General features: G+C 36.2%; 1 protein-coding gene across 1 annotated transcript; it reads right to left on the reverse strand.

Annotated features, from left to right (window-relative positions):
* Positions 1-281: 281 nt before the first annotated feature.
* On the reverse strand, positions 282-8,775 carry LOC140138912 (NF-kappa-B inhibitor epsilon-like). The gene is made up of 4 exons (XM_072160695.1): positions 8,061-8,775; positions 6,889-6,991; positions 6,028-6,283; positions 282-2,396 (listed from the first exon to the last, which is right to left on the reverse strand). Exons 1-4 carry the CDS (start codon positions 8,483-8,485, stop codon positions 2,002-2,004), a joined length of 1,179 nt encoding a protein of 392 aa, XP_072016796.1. The 5' UTR covers positions 8,486-8,775; the 3' UTR covers positions 282-2,001.
* Between the last annotated feature and the right edge of the window lie 6,137 nt (positions 8,776-14,912).

The following is a 14,912-nucleotide window of genomic DNA, read 5'->3' on the forward strand; positions in this document are numbered from 1 at the left end:
TCGCGCGATAATGCGTTCGCGTAATACATGTGCGAGAACTATTGAACGCGATTCGGTGGCTTAGATGTTCGTAATGGTTTCGTTCATTTAAAACGGGGATGTCCTCACAAAAGTAACTTTATTTTTTTCTGAAAAAAGGCATTTTTTCTCCCAAAAATTACATAAAAACTGAATAAGAATGAGAATAAAAGATAGGATTTTGTCTTTTGCCTATCCAATATCGTGTCATAATGGATGGGCTGGCCAATATTTTTATCGTAGTGGATACCGGCTGCGCCGGCATCCACTACTCAAAAATACCTGTGCCACAATTTGTTCTTGTCAGAGCAACTCGTCAATAGGAACATATGCTTATTATCAAATTTTTACGGTAGCCCCAAAAGTATTTTTCAGGGGCAGTGGATAAGTTCATTTATGTTGGCATATAACTAGCGAGAAAGAAATTTTTAGCTTTATACCATTATTTGATCTTGTACTTCACTATGCAATCTATTTACATAAATCACAGCAGAAAAGACCCTTTCTGGATTTTTTTTAAAAGTGAATGCTGTTAGCCTCTAGTTCATTGCTCAATCAGAAATGTGAACTGAGTCATTACTTTTGTATAAAATAACTTGTCACATGTACACCCCCTATGAAAGACATTAATCCTTAATCTCCCACATAGGGAGTGTAGATTTCATATGGAGTCATACATTTAGGTAATCCCCATTTAAAATTCACACTCCCTGTGTGGAAGGTTAAGGACATGTCTTCCATAGTGGGAGTATGGATTTCAACTGGAATAGCCCCTTCTTGCTGAAATTCTAGCTCTAATTATAGCCCACAGTACTTCTCACAAAAATGCAAACATCCCATTTTTGATGATTTTGTACCATTTCAGAGGTTAGCTAATCAGTGCCTTAGCCATGCTTGATTTTATTTTAAAAAAAATCTTTTTTGAATGATTCAAAATGTTAGCAGAAAACACGAACTCCAAAATTATTTATTTGTAGAGATCAACTGTAAAACTGAGTAGCAGCTACAATGTATGTAAATATTTACATATTTTATGTACATTATGTACAAAATGTACAATTTAGGATATTTTACAAGGGAGTGCTAATTTACACTTGTTTATGATATCACATTGATCAATGAATATAAGATCAAATGAATATAAGATCAAATTATATCAATTCAGTTACTTAGAGATTAACTGGGTTTGGGTATGTTTTTTGTTGACATAAATCACATTATATATACAATTCCCATCCAAAAGGTTTCAAAAAACGGATGATTGTAATTTCAATGAACATTCCACCAGTTGGAAAAAGGAGTTATTCAGTAAAAGTGAAGTTTTGTTTTCTTGATTTTGATCATCATGCATTTGATGCAATATGATGAGATAATCTGGTATGGTATCACTCCAAACAGGTGTCAAAATTATCATGCATGTGGTACACGGTCATGAGAATGGCTTGAAAACTGCCTGAAAAAGTGTGTGAAATCTGCCTTAAAAGGCCCAAAACAGGCTGGAAAAAAAAAATGTAAATTTGGACAACAAAACTGCCTGAAAAGCCTGAAAATCCTCAGCCTGGGTATACGGACAAATGGAGAGTGTTACATGCTACCAAATATTTATGACCCAATTGTGCCACCTTGGTCAAGTTTGGGGTCACAGGTCAGTTCTGTGAGGTCACCATTCTTCTAATGAAGGCTATTAAGTAGCACAGCAACTTGAAATTACCAATGTAAAACACTAAGTCAAGATCAAGAGATTTAAAACTTCAATTTCTCTGAGGAGTTTTTGTCCATTTTATTTCTTCAAAAGTTGTAAATGGTGTAACTGCAAGTCATTATCTGGGTGCAATATGCTGTCCATTAATTCTTCTGAAGTTACACACCATGTAACTGAAAGTCATATTCTAATGTTCTTGAGTTACAAACCATGTAACTGCAAGTCATTATATTCTAATGCTCTTGAGTTACAGGCCCTGTAACTGAAAGTCATGATCAAAGTTACAAGCCCTGTAACTGAAAGTCGTTATATTCTGGTTGCTGATGAAGGAACATCAACTGATGTTGGTTCGTAGCCAGATCAGCCGGCGTCAAACCCTCCGAGTTGAACACGTTAATGTCTGCACCATGTTCTAATAACAACAAGATGATTCTCTGTAGCCCTCTGCCTATGGCTAGGTGTAACGGCGAACACTGATCAAACGTGAGCGCGTTCACGTCTGCACCAAGACTGATGAGATACTGCACAAGGTTGAAGTTGTTTGTTTCCACCGCGTGATGCAACGCCGTCCTCCCGCTCTTGCCGTCGGGGGCGTCTATTTGGCCTCCAATGCTTCGTAAGTAGCAGACAAGATGAAAGTTTTGTGCTTGGGCTGCTAAGTGCAAACATGTCAGACCTGTAAGAGGAGAGAAGAAGAAATGAAAGAAAAAAGATGGTTAAATTTTTTTTTTCAATATTCAGTGGGGGGGGGGGGAAGACATAATTTTCGACCTCGCCATTGGTTTATTTGTAAGCACCAAATTTTCACAAATAATTATGAATTTGCAACTGGTATCTTATGAAACATTTTGTCATTCTAAATCTGAGCCGGAGAGTTGATTTCACTGGTTTTTTTGTGTGAACAAAATTAAAATGCTTTAACTCGCGTTGAATGCAACTGCAAGTAAAAATCACAAAATTTTCACAAATAATAAATTTGTAAGTGGTATGTTACTAAATTTTATTTTGTAATGAGTTGGAGTCGAGAGTCGATTTCAGTGTTTTTTTGTGAAAAAATTGTATGCTTTAATTCATGTTGACTACAAATACTTTCAAATTCAGCATTACAACGATGAAGCAAAAAAACAATTGCATTTCTTTTTTGTTTTCTTACTATTATAACCATGAATTAAATGGTTTCATTTTCAATGGGGAATATATAATTGTAGTACAGTAGTACATTGGAAATTCCACTGTCAATTCATAGAAACCAAAAGCCAAACTAAAAGTAAATTGTGAATTGGCGATACTTTTGTCAAAACAAGGCAAACTGCTTTCTCTTCATGTTTGTTTAATTAAAGGTCCATGACCCGATAGACAGCCTCATCCCCCATTTTTCTTTATAAAAACTTAGATTTTGGTATCAGAAGAAAGAGCTACTTTTGTTCATTACCCCAATAAAATTCAACGCCCAGATAATTTTCATTTAAATGATATGAACAAAATGTGACTAACCAACCCTACTTGAAAGGTTCGTTCACGCTCAGGGTTTTTTGTCGTAATGGCCCTTTTTTTTCCTTCTTTTTTTTCAACAAATTTCCAGTTTGAGGGGTTAAAAAGAGTTGGGTCAAAAACATATCCTTTGATATTTGTTGTTTCATGTCCTCTTTGCACTCCCAAAATGTTGGTGCTGGAGGAAGAAAAAACTAAAGGAATTTAAAACCAAACCTCATTTTAACCTCAATTATGCTAAAACAAAGAGGAACAATACACATAAAATGACAAACCTTGGAACTCCTCATTCAATGGTTTACCGACTGTTTACTGTGTACAAGTATGTTAGGGTTCACTGAATCCAATGAATACACATCCTGCACTGTTTGCCAGCAACACACGTAAACAAAGTTGGGAAATTTACAAGGGGAATCACAGGCCATTGTCTAGCATCGTACGAGCCTGCACAAGTACCTGCAATTTCACACACAGCGCATATGGGGAAAATCCACGGGGAATTCCAGATCTATCTACATTGTAGTATGCATATATTGTTATCACGTTGATCAATCATGCGCTTGTTACGTTGTTATCTTATCTTTTGTATTGACCTGTAGTAATAGTATTAGGGCAAAATTTGAGAATATATTTTCACAGTTAACAATTTTTGTAAATTGAAATTCACAGAAAAATGTGTTTGCAATTTTTTCTGGGGGGGCAGGAGGAGGCAGAAGTTGAAAAAAATCCTATACATTTTTTGCCAAAAAAAAAAAAAAATTGAAAAAAAGGTTGTAACAGACATTTTTGTGACATTTGAGAAAAATTTACGAGTTATTTTTTAATGCAAAATAACAACTTTATGTCTTCAGGGTTCGATTTACTTTGAAAAATTTGCACAATTTTTAATGAAAACATTATTTAGGGGATGTTCTTACAAAATTGCTGCAAGCTGAGATATAATGTGTCCAAATTGGGAAGTATTTTGCTCTGCTACACCAGGTAAATCGAACAAAATTTAGGAGTATTTGTAGCCAGCTAGGTGTTATCTCCACCAGGGGTATTTTGCAATATGAACGCTGCTATGCCTGGCACAAGTTTGACCTTTATGACCAAAGAAATTACATTTTGCACATTATTTTGAAAAAGATCACAGAAACATGTAAGTGGTACAAAATGTAGCTGTTGTTTACGCTGACCAGAAGTGAATGCTTGGTGGAACTGGTTGGCGTAGTGTTAGGAGTGGACATGCGGTAGGAGTGGGGAAAATATTTGTGTCAGACTTTTTACTGCTGTTAGTGTAAGTTTATGCTGTGTGTAACTCAAAATGTGAACATGACTACTATGGTGCAGTTGACAGCAGGAAAAAATTCAACCAATTATTTCAACACATCAATTTGCATCAAGATATTATAACCCTTCCCAGAATCTTTTGCAACATGACACATCACCTCACTACATCAAATGACACTAATTTGTACACTGTACAGATTCCCTTCGTATATACATGTAGACTGGCTATAAACATGGGTCAATATAGGCAAGAAATTAACATGTTTTGCAAGATCTGGATGAGCTCTGTTCATTGAAGTACTTTTTGTCACTATCAACCCATGTTGTACTAGATAGCAAAATCAGTACAGAAAATTAAAATGGAAGAAATGCATTGTGGGAGGTGTATGCTATCCTCTCTGCATTTACATAATGAAATGAAAGATAAAACCTCATGGACAAAACCAGGGGATTTTTTACAACTTTTAAAACCAGGATGTTGAACTGGAATGCAAATGTTCTGGGTTTGGGGTTTTAAGATTAAATACTAAAGTTTTTCTCAGTCTGCTTGTTCCCCATTGTTTAGTTCCTGTTCCTTCTACAACTCCTAGATATAGGACATGTATGGTATATCGTTTTACCAGGGACTTGCCAACATAGCCAACAGGAAACAATCACATGGTAAAAAAAAAGTTGACAGAGAATTTTTTGGGGAAAGGTTCTTGCAAGATCGTTTAAAATGGTTTAATTAGAATCAGTTTTGATTCTCGGTATACATACAAGCACAATGTTCAGTTCAATCTTGGGCTTCCCCTAACTTTCCGCCGTGCAGTAAAGAGTCGTGAAAATTTCCATCTTTCGAGTACATTATGTAAGCCCAATTTTAGGTTTTCATATGTGCTTACGTTGTTTGTTTGGGTTACTTTTAGGTTTTCATATGTGGTGACATTGTTTGTTCGGTTGTAAACCTATGTTTGTCATGGTCAGCAAAGGGACACACTCTCCCCATTATCCCCTCCCCTGGATCCGCCTTCCATAGGCTTTCATCAAAGCTCTTCTTCACCCCAATTTCAATTCATTAAAATGCAATGACTGTCAGAAAACATACCTGTTGGTACATGTACATGAATATGACCCCTTTTTCTAGGCCAATTCTGGTATATGGGTGGATATAATTTTTTCAATAAATTTAAATTTGTACAGAAAACAGCCTAATTTACCGTCATTTTCTAAATTTACAACAAATTTCTGTTCAATTTGGCCAAAAATCTTAACTTTTGCTACATATTGATAGGTAAAAATTTCTTGAAAAATTGCTATGTATATTGATAGGTAAAAATTTCTTGAAAAATTGGTATAGTGACGGCCCAGAGTGATAGTCCAATTTCAGTTTTACAGTGGCACCTTCCTACCTAAACCAAACTTCGGCGGCTTTAAGTTCGGCCCCCTGGTACCCCCAGGCTTACTCTCGGGGACTCTCCAGGCCTACATCTACATGCATACTTGTAAGTTGTAGAAAACATTTACAATTTACTGATAAAATAAATCTGATAAAAAAAACTTACCATCAAAATTCCTCAGTTCCAGATTCTGTGGTAACTGCTGTATGTGTATTGCCTTGTTGTGTCTATTTTGTTGTTCCAACTCCTGCGCTGTTACTTTGCTGGTAAGGATCTTTGCACATTCCGAGTTACCTTGGCGACAGGCAAGATGGAGGGCGGTGTTGCCATCTCGATCCACCGTTTCCATGGGGACACCTGCTACGACAAGTGCTCTGCAAACTGTGTGTTGTTTTGTGTGGACACTGAGGTGAAGGGGGGTCTGTGAAAAAGGAAAGAAAAACATTTTGGATGAATCGCAGGGTAAAATGTTGTCCTGCCTAAATCCATCTGGACATGTAATTGCAGAATAGACTATCAGTATCAGGTTAGGGTTATTTGATTCTGGTGGGAAATTTTCGACTTCGAATCAACAAATTTCTACCAGTGCAACATAGTGCCTCTATTTGTGTGCATTTCCTTCCTGTGGAACTCTGTTTGACTGTAATATTATTATAACCTGTAGAGCTGGTGTGATGAGATGGTTACATGCATGTCATATTTCATTTGTCTGTCTTTTATTCAATTTCATTTTTTTATATTTACAGGTCATTTGCAATTAAAAAAAAATACGCAAAACTGGAACTGGGTTGTTTAAATAGTTTTCATCGCCTAAACCCCAGCAATTGTTTTTGCTACCAGCACGATGATCATCTTTTGTTTACAATTCAACATGTCTCACATCTTCTCATGTTCAATGGAAGTCAAATTGTAATTTATCTTATTTTTATCTATAAAAGCCATGCTCTCCAAAATTGCATTTTAAGTGCATACATGTAGCACATGCATACAATGACCTCACTGTCAGTCCCTAAAACTTCTTCTTACCTGATATAAGTGGTTGGCAATGTTGAGGTGGTGTTCTGTTGGGGCAAATCTGATGAACTGTAGGGCGATGTCATCTTCATGAATTATTGCAAGATGCAAAGGCCTATAAATGAAAGGGAAAAAAATAAAATGAAATATAAATTTTATTGTATGTGTTCAATTTAAAAAATACATTTACTGGTATAATACTTATAAAAATGTTACAAATGTATAACTTGCATGATAATTGACGTGTATGACCACGTCCTCCTAAGTAGCTGAATACACTTATTTTCAGTTGATGTACCATATTCATGTTGAAGGAATCACATTTTGCTATCACATTTGTACACATGAAATTGTAACGCTAAGTCTTCATCCCAAAAAAATTTGATTCAGTCATCCTTCTTGGAATTTTTTGGAAAATGTTGACTTTTTTCGAAAAAAAGCATAAAACTCTTACTTTATTTTTTTGCTCGCTACACTTCAACTTGTAAAAAATTTAATACAATCACTCAGGTCTAATTCAGGAAAGCACAGAGAGAAAACTATTTTTTTAAATCATTGCACAATAAAATTTAAAAAAATAAAATTCATGGAAAAAAAATAAATCACATGATCATGTTTCACTTTACATCATGGGCCGATGACTGTAGAAATGTACCCTATCACCCACATAAATGAATGGCCTTGAGGTTTTTCACACAATCTAATCTGGTCTGGGTTTTCCCCATGCAATATACCAGTGGTACAATCCACAATGTACAAACAATTATGGGCTTGGCATTAGTAGAATGGGTTTTACCCAGGCTGGGATTTCCCAGCACAATGCAATGACACCGCAATTTTCAAATCACAATTTCTTTTGTTCTAATTAAAATAAATTATTTCCACCAAATATATTGAAAACTTGCATATTATAAAAATATGGTTCCCAGCCCTGGCTTCGGATTTTAATAATTAAATAGTACAAAAATTCTAAATTTTCAGTTCGAACAAAATATCCTGCAGGTATTTTGTAGTTCACTGGCTTTTGTAGAATGTTGCAGTTTGATCACTTCAAAAACACATGCTTTCAATCTAGCTTATTAATCAATCATGTTAGTTACATAAATTACAAAATATCATGAAAATTATATTAATTTCACATGAAATATGGTGAATTTTTGAAATTAAAATTTGAATAAACTTACGTGTCCCCTTCTTGATCCTGATCAAAAGCATCAGCTGTGAGCTGGACTTCTTCCTCACTTTCTTCATCTTCTATGTCTTCAATTTCTTCTAACTCCTCTTTCTCCTGTTCTCTCTGCTTTGGCTGCTGCTCTGCTGATGCTGTCTGTTGCTCTAATGTGCCACCCAATCTCAATTTCTGGAAAGCATCTTGAATATTTTCCAGTCCTCCACTGGGACAGTATTCAGACCCAAAAGAAGCGAGTCCAGAATCGTACCAATCGTCTGACGTCGAAGCTGGTAAATTCTTAAATTTGGGATCAAAGCACATGTGCTGAGAGTCTTTTGCTGATGCTGCTGATCCTGTTGATGTTGATGATGAAGCCATGTTCGATTTTGATAGATTATCTTTGACTGGGAAAGGTTCGACGATTCTGTCTGCATTCATTTTTGCCGAAAACAAGTGCGTCACAAACACAGTATAAAGATTAAAGTCACAGTACAGTAAAATGAGTTTTAAGCTTACTAGAACTCGCAGTTTTAGTCCACGTTTCTCTTAATCAATACACCAAATTGTGTAAAGTAAAACAGCTGAGATACACACCAATTTTGACACAAAGAAATCTTAATTATTGCAGGTTTAACCGATGTACGTTTGAACATTCCAATACGCCAGAAAAGAATGAAACATCGGGCGTTTTCGCACCACTTATGGTCTTTTTACGTGGATGGGGAATCCCCAGTTTTGCAAGCATTTGTGATTGGCTAAAAGCGTACACGTGCCTATTTCAACCAATCAGGATTGAGAATTTCCGGGAATCCCAAACTGAGTGCTGTTTTGCATATTTTATAATTACGGAATGCGAAAAGGGCCGCAATACCAGAGGACAGTATGTAAAATCCCATGTTGACGTGTTACAATAATCAGCTTAATTTTCAGTTCAGAATAGCAGGCCTATAATAGAATTAAAAAAAAAAAAAAACACGAGAGAAAAACTGCATGCCACGTCGTCAACGTCAGAGTGTCCAAATAAGACTAGTCTGATAAGGCTAAGAGTCTGACACACAAAAAAGCCCAAAAATAAATCCATTAACGAATCCTAGCGAATCCTATAGGCCTACTATACTTACTATGTCGGAAAAATCATATTAAAATTTCAGTTTACGCTCATGATTTTGCAAATCCCAACAAACATGATCCAAGGACAGGGTCTTGTGCACCGACAACGATTTTTTAGGGGGTCGGGAGGACTCGGGGCTTGTCGCCGTTGCTTTGGGAGTAGGCCTATAACAATTTATTCCAAACACTGTGCCGCGTTTAGGATTTTCTATTTATAATTAGGTTTAGGCCTACACTTCAGTCACCGATTGACAAATATAAATCGAGGTATTATTAGGCCTACGCCTACAAACTATTAGTCCCTGTGGCCGGGAATCCTACGTATTCTATATAAAAAATAGCTAAAAATGTACAAGAAAATGGAAAAGTAGGCTTATGTGTTACACAATCTGGGGGTTCCCCGTAATGTGTAACACATCATGAGACTAGAGCTCATCATAGGCGTAGATATTTTTTGCCGATTAGGCCTAAGCATGTGAATTGTTGACCCCATGTTTTTGGCCCAGTTACGCACAAGAATCTAAAACTGGAGGGGGGGGGGAACTGAAAAGTGCACCTCTGACGAAAATGAAAGAGAAAAGTGGAGGGCAAAGGAAAATAAAAGGGGAGCCCCTTTTCCACCAAAATTCACCACTATCATGGGCTAAAATATTGTAAAATACCAAAATTTTGCTCGTAGGCCTATTAGGCCTCACGCGCCGCTCACAATGAAGCCCTTTTCATCCAGATCATGGGCGAAAATAGTGAAAAATAACAAATTTTTGCTCGCTATACGCGCGCACACCGGTTCCAGTCACAGTAAAGCCTGTCTTGGAAGCACAAGTTTCTGTCTGTGCCCCCGAAATTGTATTTTGCCCCCCACCACCGGCCAAGAAAACTGCCTACCCGTAGAATATTCGTCTCAGCAGTATACGCGTAGGCTACCGGTACGTGATTTTTTGAGGGGTCAAATTTTTTTAGCACCTTGACCCCGGACCTTGACTCTTTGCCGTCCCCATTTTATCCAAAAACAATCAGAAATATTAAAATCATTTTTCGATATAAATGGTTATTATCACTTGCAAGTTTGTGATTGATTTATTGGATAGAATTCGTCTAAAGCAGTAGCATGATTTTGTGAGGGGTCAAATATTCCGCCCTATTTTGTCATTTTTTGTCCCATTTTTAGGACACCTTAACTCTTTGCCGTCCCCATTTTATCCAAAAACAGTCAGAAATATTAAAATCGTTTTTCGAAATAAATGGTGATCAAGTGTTATAGTGTAAATTCCGTATTGTTTCTATAATATGCACTAATATAGGCCTATAGCAATGGGATAGCGGCTATCCAGGAAAATCATGAAACAATTATTACAAAACCGGGTAGGATCCATTTATCTGCTAGTTCTATCAAGAAAGGGGGAAAATATCTTGCACCCCGGCGCCGGCATGCAATATTATGTTTATTTGCAGTGTTACAGTATCTCGGAGTTTCCCAATATGTGCAATCTGTCAGTTTATTTTTTCATAAAAAATGAAGATTGGACTTTAGAGTTTGGAATTTGGTTGGGGTGAACTTGGGTTTAGGCCTATACGAAAAAAAGTGGATAGGGAACTCCGAGAAACTCGGAAACTGTAAAGGGTAATCAAACTCGATAGATAGAATCCCGGAAGGGTGTCATTATTTCTAGAAGTTATTATGAAAGGTGATTTCCCGGGTAAGTCCCCCCCCCGGAATTTCCCTAAATCAATTTTTCGTTTTGCACCCGTTTTATATTAATTAGGCCTATGCCTAATTAATAGTCTGAAATTTAATTTTTTTAAATGTCCTAGTAAAATTAATTTGGAGCAAAATATATATATTCGTCACCCTCTAAACTGTAATGCTTCTGCCGCCACCAGTGTCGATCTTATTTGTAAACCAAAACTTGGCCACTTGAGTGCACATGCCTTCCTCGCGGTGAGTTTGGGGCCTCCAAATTTTGGCCTGGCCCAGGGCCCCAAAAAGGTAAATCCGGCCCTTGTCAAAGGCTGGCTGGGATCAAAGGATAAAATTCAAAGGAGGTACCGTATGAGCAGGTCCGGGGACGGGTATAATAGCTAGGGGACAAGAGGGCACGTGCCCTGGGCGCCGTCGTAAGCAATTTTTTGGGTCAACCAATTCAATTTTTTGTGTACTGATATACTGCGCCAATAAAGTATCTTTACACTTGGAAAAATAATCACAATTTCCAAACTGAACAATATTGGGGTAAATTTGTTTTTGTAATAGATGTACTACGGTATCTAATCCTGCAATTATGACACCACATTGAATCCAATATGACCTCAAGAAGCAAAGTTACAAGCAATTGAATAGACAAAGGTCCAGTTTTAAAAGTGACAAACTGGCCTATACAAGGCGCAAAAAGATAATTCCAACAAACGCAACAAAGAGACAACACAGTTTCTTCAATGAACCGTTACTTAAAGCAGTTTTATTTCAGTTTTACTTCTCTGTATTTTCATAACTTTCATTTTATTTGTCAGTTCTTTTGTTTCAGTTTTTTTTGTTCCTTTTGTTTTAAATTAAAGCCAAACGCATAAATTAACTATTCACCACTCTCAAATAATGTTAATTCAATGCATTGAAATCGAATTGAATTGAAATGAATTTTGGGCGATTTTCATTTCAATGCATTGGAATTGAATTGGAATTGAAATGAGTGGGCTTGGGCATGAATTGAATTGGATTGGAATTGAAATCATCGTGAGCAATGAAGAATTGAATTGGATTGGAATTGAAATCATGTTGAGTGATGAAGAATGAAGTGGAATTGAAATGAAATTCAGCTTTGATTTCAATTCAGCATTTCAATTCACAAGCAGATGTCTGTGATTCCAGATCATTCCACCTGTAAAAAGTGCCCTTCCCCGTTCCGAATTCTGATACACTTGGCACTAATCACAAAGCCCCTATTTTTCTCAAACTCCTAAATTTTATGCTCAAAAGTCATTGTACATTTGAACAAATTGTGAGAAAACCATTAAAGAAAATGCTTATATCTTTGACAGCTTTTTTCACACTTTTCAAAAGTACAAGGATTTTGGGTGAAAATCTTAGAAGGAGCAGGAGACAAGTAGGGGTTATCTAATAGTATCACAACCTTGATTTTGGACATCTTTGAGACAGTGTGGGGACAGGATCCCATTATCGATCGTAAGGGCATTTTGTGTTCACCAGCCTCATGGCCCCACTTTTTTCAAAAAAAAATTGAGATTTTATACCACTGGAAACCTCTGGCTACATAATGTTTATGTACCAAAAATTTGAATTTCGTTCTGGTATACCAGAACGAAATTACAACAGTGGCCTATGGAGCAGAGTAATATACACATAAACATGCACAACTCGCAAACGCAAAATCGGAATCAACTCAAATTTTGGGAATAAGCATTTTACGTAGATATCCACTGAAAAATGTCATAAAAAGAGGATGATAGGATCACGAAATCCTCCTTTAAGTTTAGAAAATAATGTGCATGGTGGACAAGAAGTTAAGACAAATATTAGGAAGTCAGTTAGCTAAGAACTAAGAAGTTCCATGGTTTCATAAAATAGGACCCAGATGTCAAGGATCACTCGCATTGTTTGAATGTGAAAAGTGAGTTAACATATAAGTATCTTCTGTTGAAATGCTATAGTGACAAGTATAGTGTATTTGATTTTGACTTTGTGTTGCGACAAGTGTTATAAAATTGGTAGTAAAATTTAAAACATGCATACCTTTGGTCAATTAACACAAACTGCCACTGTATTGGAATTGGAATTGAATTGGAATTGAAATGAATGCTCAGAATTGAATTGAAATTGATTAGCTGCTAATTTCACTGCATTGAATTGGAATTGAAATGAAATGATTTTGAAATTGAAAAATTGAATTGGAATCGAATTGAATTAATTCTAAAGCAAGGTGGATTGAATTGAAATCGAATAGCAAGACTCCAGGTGTAGAAAGAATTGAATTTGAATAGAATTGAAACACATTTTCTGGAGTGAAATAACAATACTCTCAAACCAGATGTCTAGTCTGTGGAGTTTTGAATAGGCCAGTTTGTTACTTTTAACTTAACTGGACCTTCGTGTAATCAAATGCTTGTAACTTTACTTCTTGAGGTCACATTGGTTCAATGTGGTGTCAAAATGTGCAGGATTAGATAGGCAACTATTACAAACCCAAATTTACCCCAATATTGTTCAGTTTGGAAATTGTGATTATTTTTCCAAGTGTAAGGATACTTTATTGGCGCAGTATATATTATATGGCCAAAATTTGCGCTATGCTTCTTCCCTTTCATGCTTTTTGTGTATTTGCATGAAAATGAACCAAATGTTGTCATATTGCTATATACAATTTAAGTACAAATACGTGCTTTGAAAAAAAAAAGACTCCTCCACAGCCTATAATTTGGCCCAATTTTAGTTCACTTAGGGACGCACCATTAGATTATCAGGGGGGGGGCATGGGAGTTTGGGTCAGGCAGAATTTTTTTTTTCGCCTCCAAGGGGGGCAAAAAAATTTTTTTTTCGCCGCCTTTTTTTTTTTCAATTTTAATGCAATTTTTATACAAAGTTGGGTGTGGGAAATTTTTTTTTTTACTCATCAGTGAGGTAAAATTTTTTTTTTAGTCTCACTGGTGGGTGAAGTTTTTTTTCGTCTCACTAGTGGGCGAAGTTTTTTTCTAAAAAACTCCCATCCCCCCTGGAAATCTAATGGTGCGCCCCTTATATAGAGAGTCTTCTTGAATATTTCCAAAAATGTCAGTAATATTCATTCGCATTCATGCATATAGCGATGAATACGATGAATATCGTCATCGTCATTTTTGAAATGAAAATTGTTGCTCATCGTACGTTTTATTTTTTTTCTAATTAAAAAAAAATAGCCACGATTGCAATTTCAACCTGCAATAACAACCTCCATATGAACTGGAAATTCCCATTATCATGATTATGAATTGGCAAACGTCAGAAAAAACGGCATGCGTCTTTTTGGTTGGGGACCGTTCACAAACACTTGTTAGGGGGGCTGATTCAAAAACATTTCATCGCAAAATGTGTTCGGGCCCCCTTTTAAAATCTCACAAATTTTAGCCCCCCTTTTGACATGAAAATTATGGGTCAACCCCATAGAAAAGCATATAAACTCTATTTTCCCGGGAAAATTTGTGGTCAATTTTTTCAGGCCCCCTTCCCTGGGTCGAAACTTTTAAGGGCCCCCAACAAGTGCCAACGGTCCCTTAATTGTTAGTGTTGACTGAAAATGACTATAATTTAATTTGTTGTTGTTGTTTATTTAATGAGGATGAGTTCTATGCAAAAGCCGATAAACACCATTTTCAAACTTTTTGCGTTAAGGGTCGGATAGCAACGTTTGCACTGTACCGGTATTCTTTGTGGGACCTGAGAGCACATCAGACATATCGAAATACTTACTGAATACGAGGAATGTTCTTCTGATTTTGATTTTTTTGTTTAAAATTCGCCATGTAATACACATTTTATGGCAAATTATTACAATTTGATATTTTTGATATTTAACAGTCCTCGATGTAAACTTTATCAATCTAATGATAGCCTATGTACTTTAAAGTGTATGTAAGATATACTTTTTTTTTCCAAAAAGACCTACATTTTTTGGTGTTGGGGGGATCAATATCTTCAAATATACGAAAGTTCAAATTTTTTTATTTTTTTCGTTGCCTTTATATCGCTGGGTTATAACATCTCATGTGT

The sequence above is a fragment of the Amphiura filiformis genome, chromosome 18 (genome assembly GCF_039555335.1).
Source record: "Amphiura filiformis chromosome 18, Afil_fr2py, whole genome shotgun sequence".
In the NCBI taxonomy this organism is placed as follows: Eukaryota; Metazoa; Echinodermata; class Ophiuroidea; order Amphilepidida; family Amphiuridae; genus Amphiura; species Amphiura filiformis.

Bases quoted from the DNA above. Each gene is read 5' to 3' on its own strand.
- LOC140138912 (XM_072160695.1), bottom strand. From the start codon at position 8,485: ATGAATGCAGACAGAATCGTCGAACCTTTCCCAGTCAAAGATAATCTA. The intron at 6,284-6,888 runs GTAAGAAGAAGT...CCTTTTTCACAG, and splicing joins TTGCCAACCACTTATATCAG to ACCCCCCTTCACCTCAGTGT. The intron at 2,397-6,027 runs GTAAGTTTTTTT...CTCCTCTTACAG, and splicing joins GGAACTGAGGAATTTTGATG to GTCTGACATGTTTGCACTTA.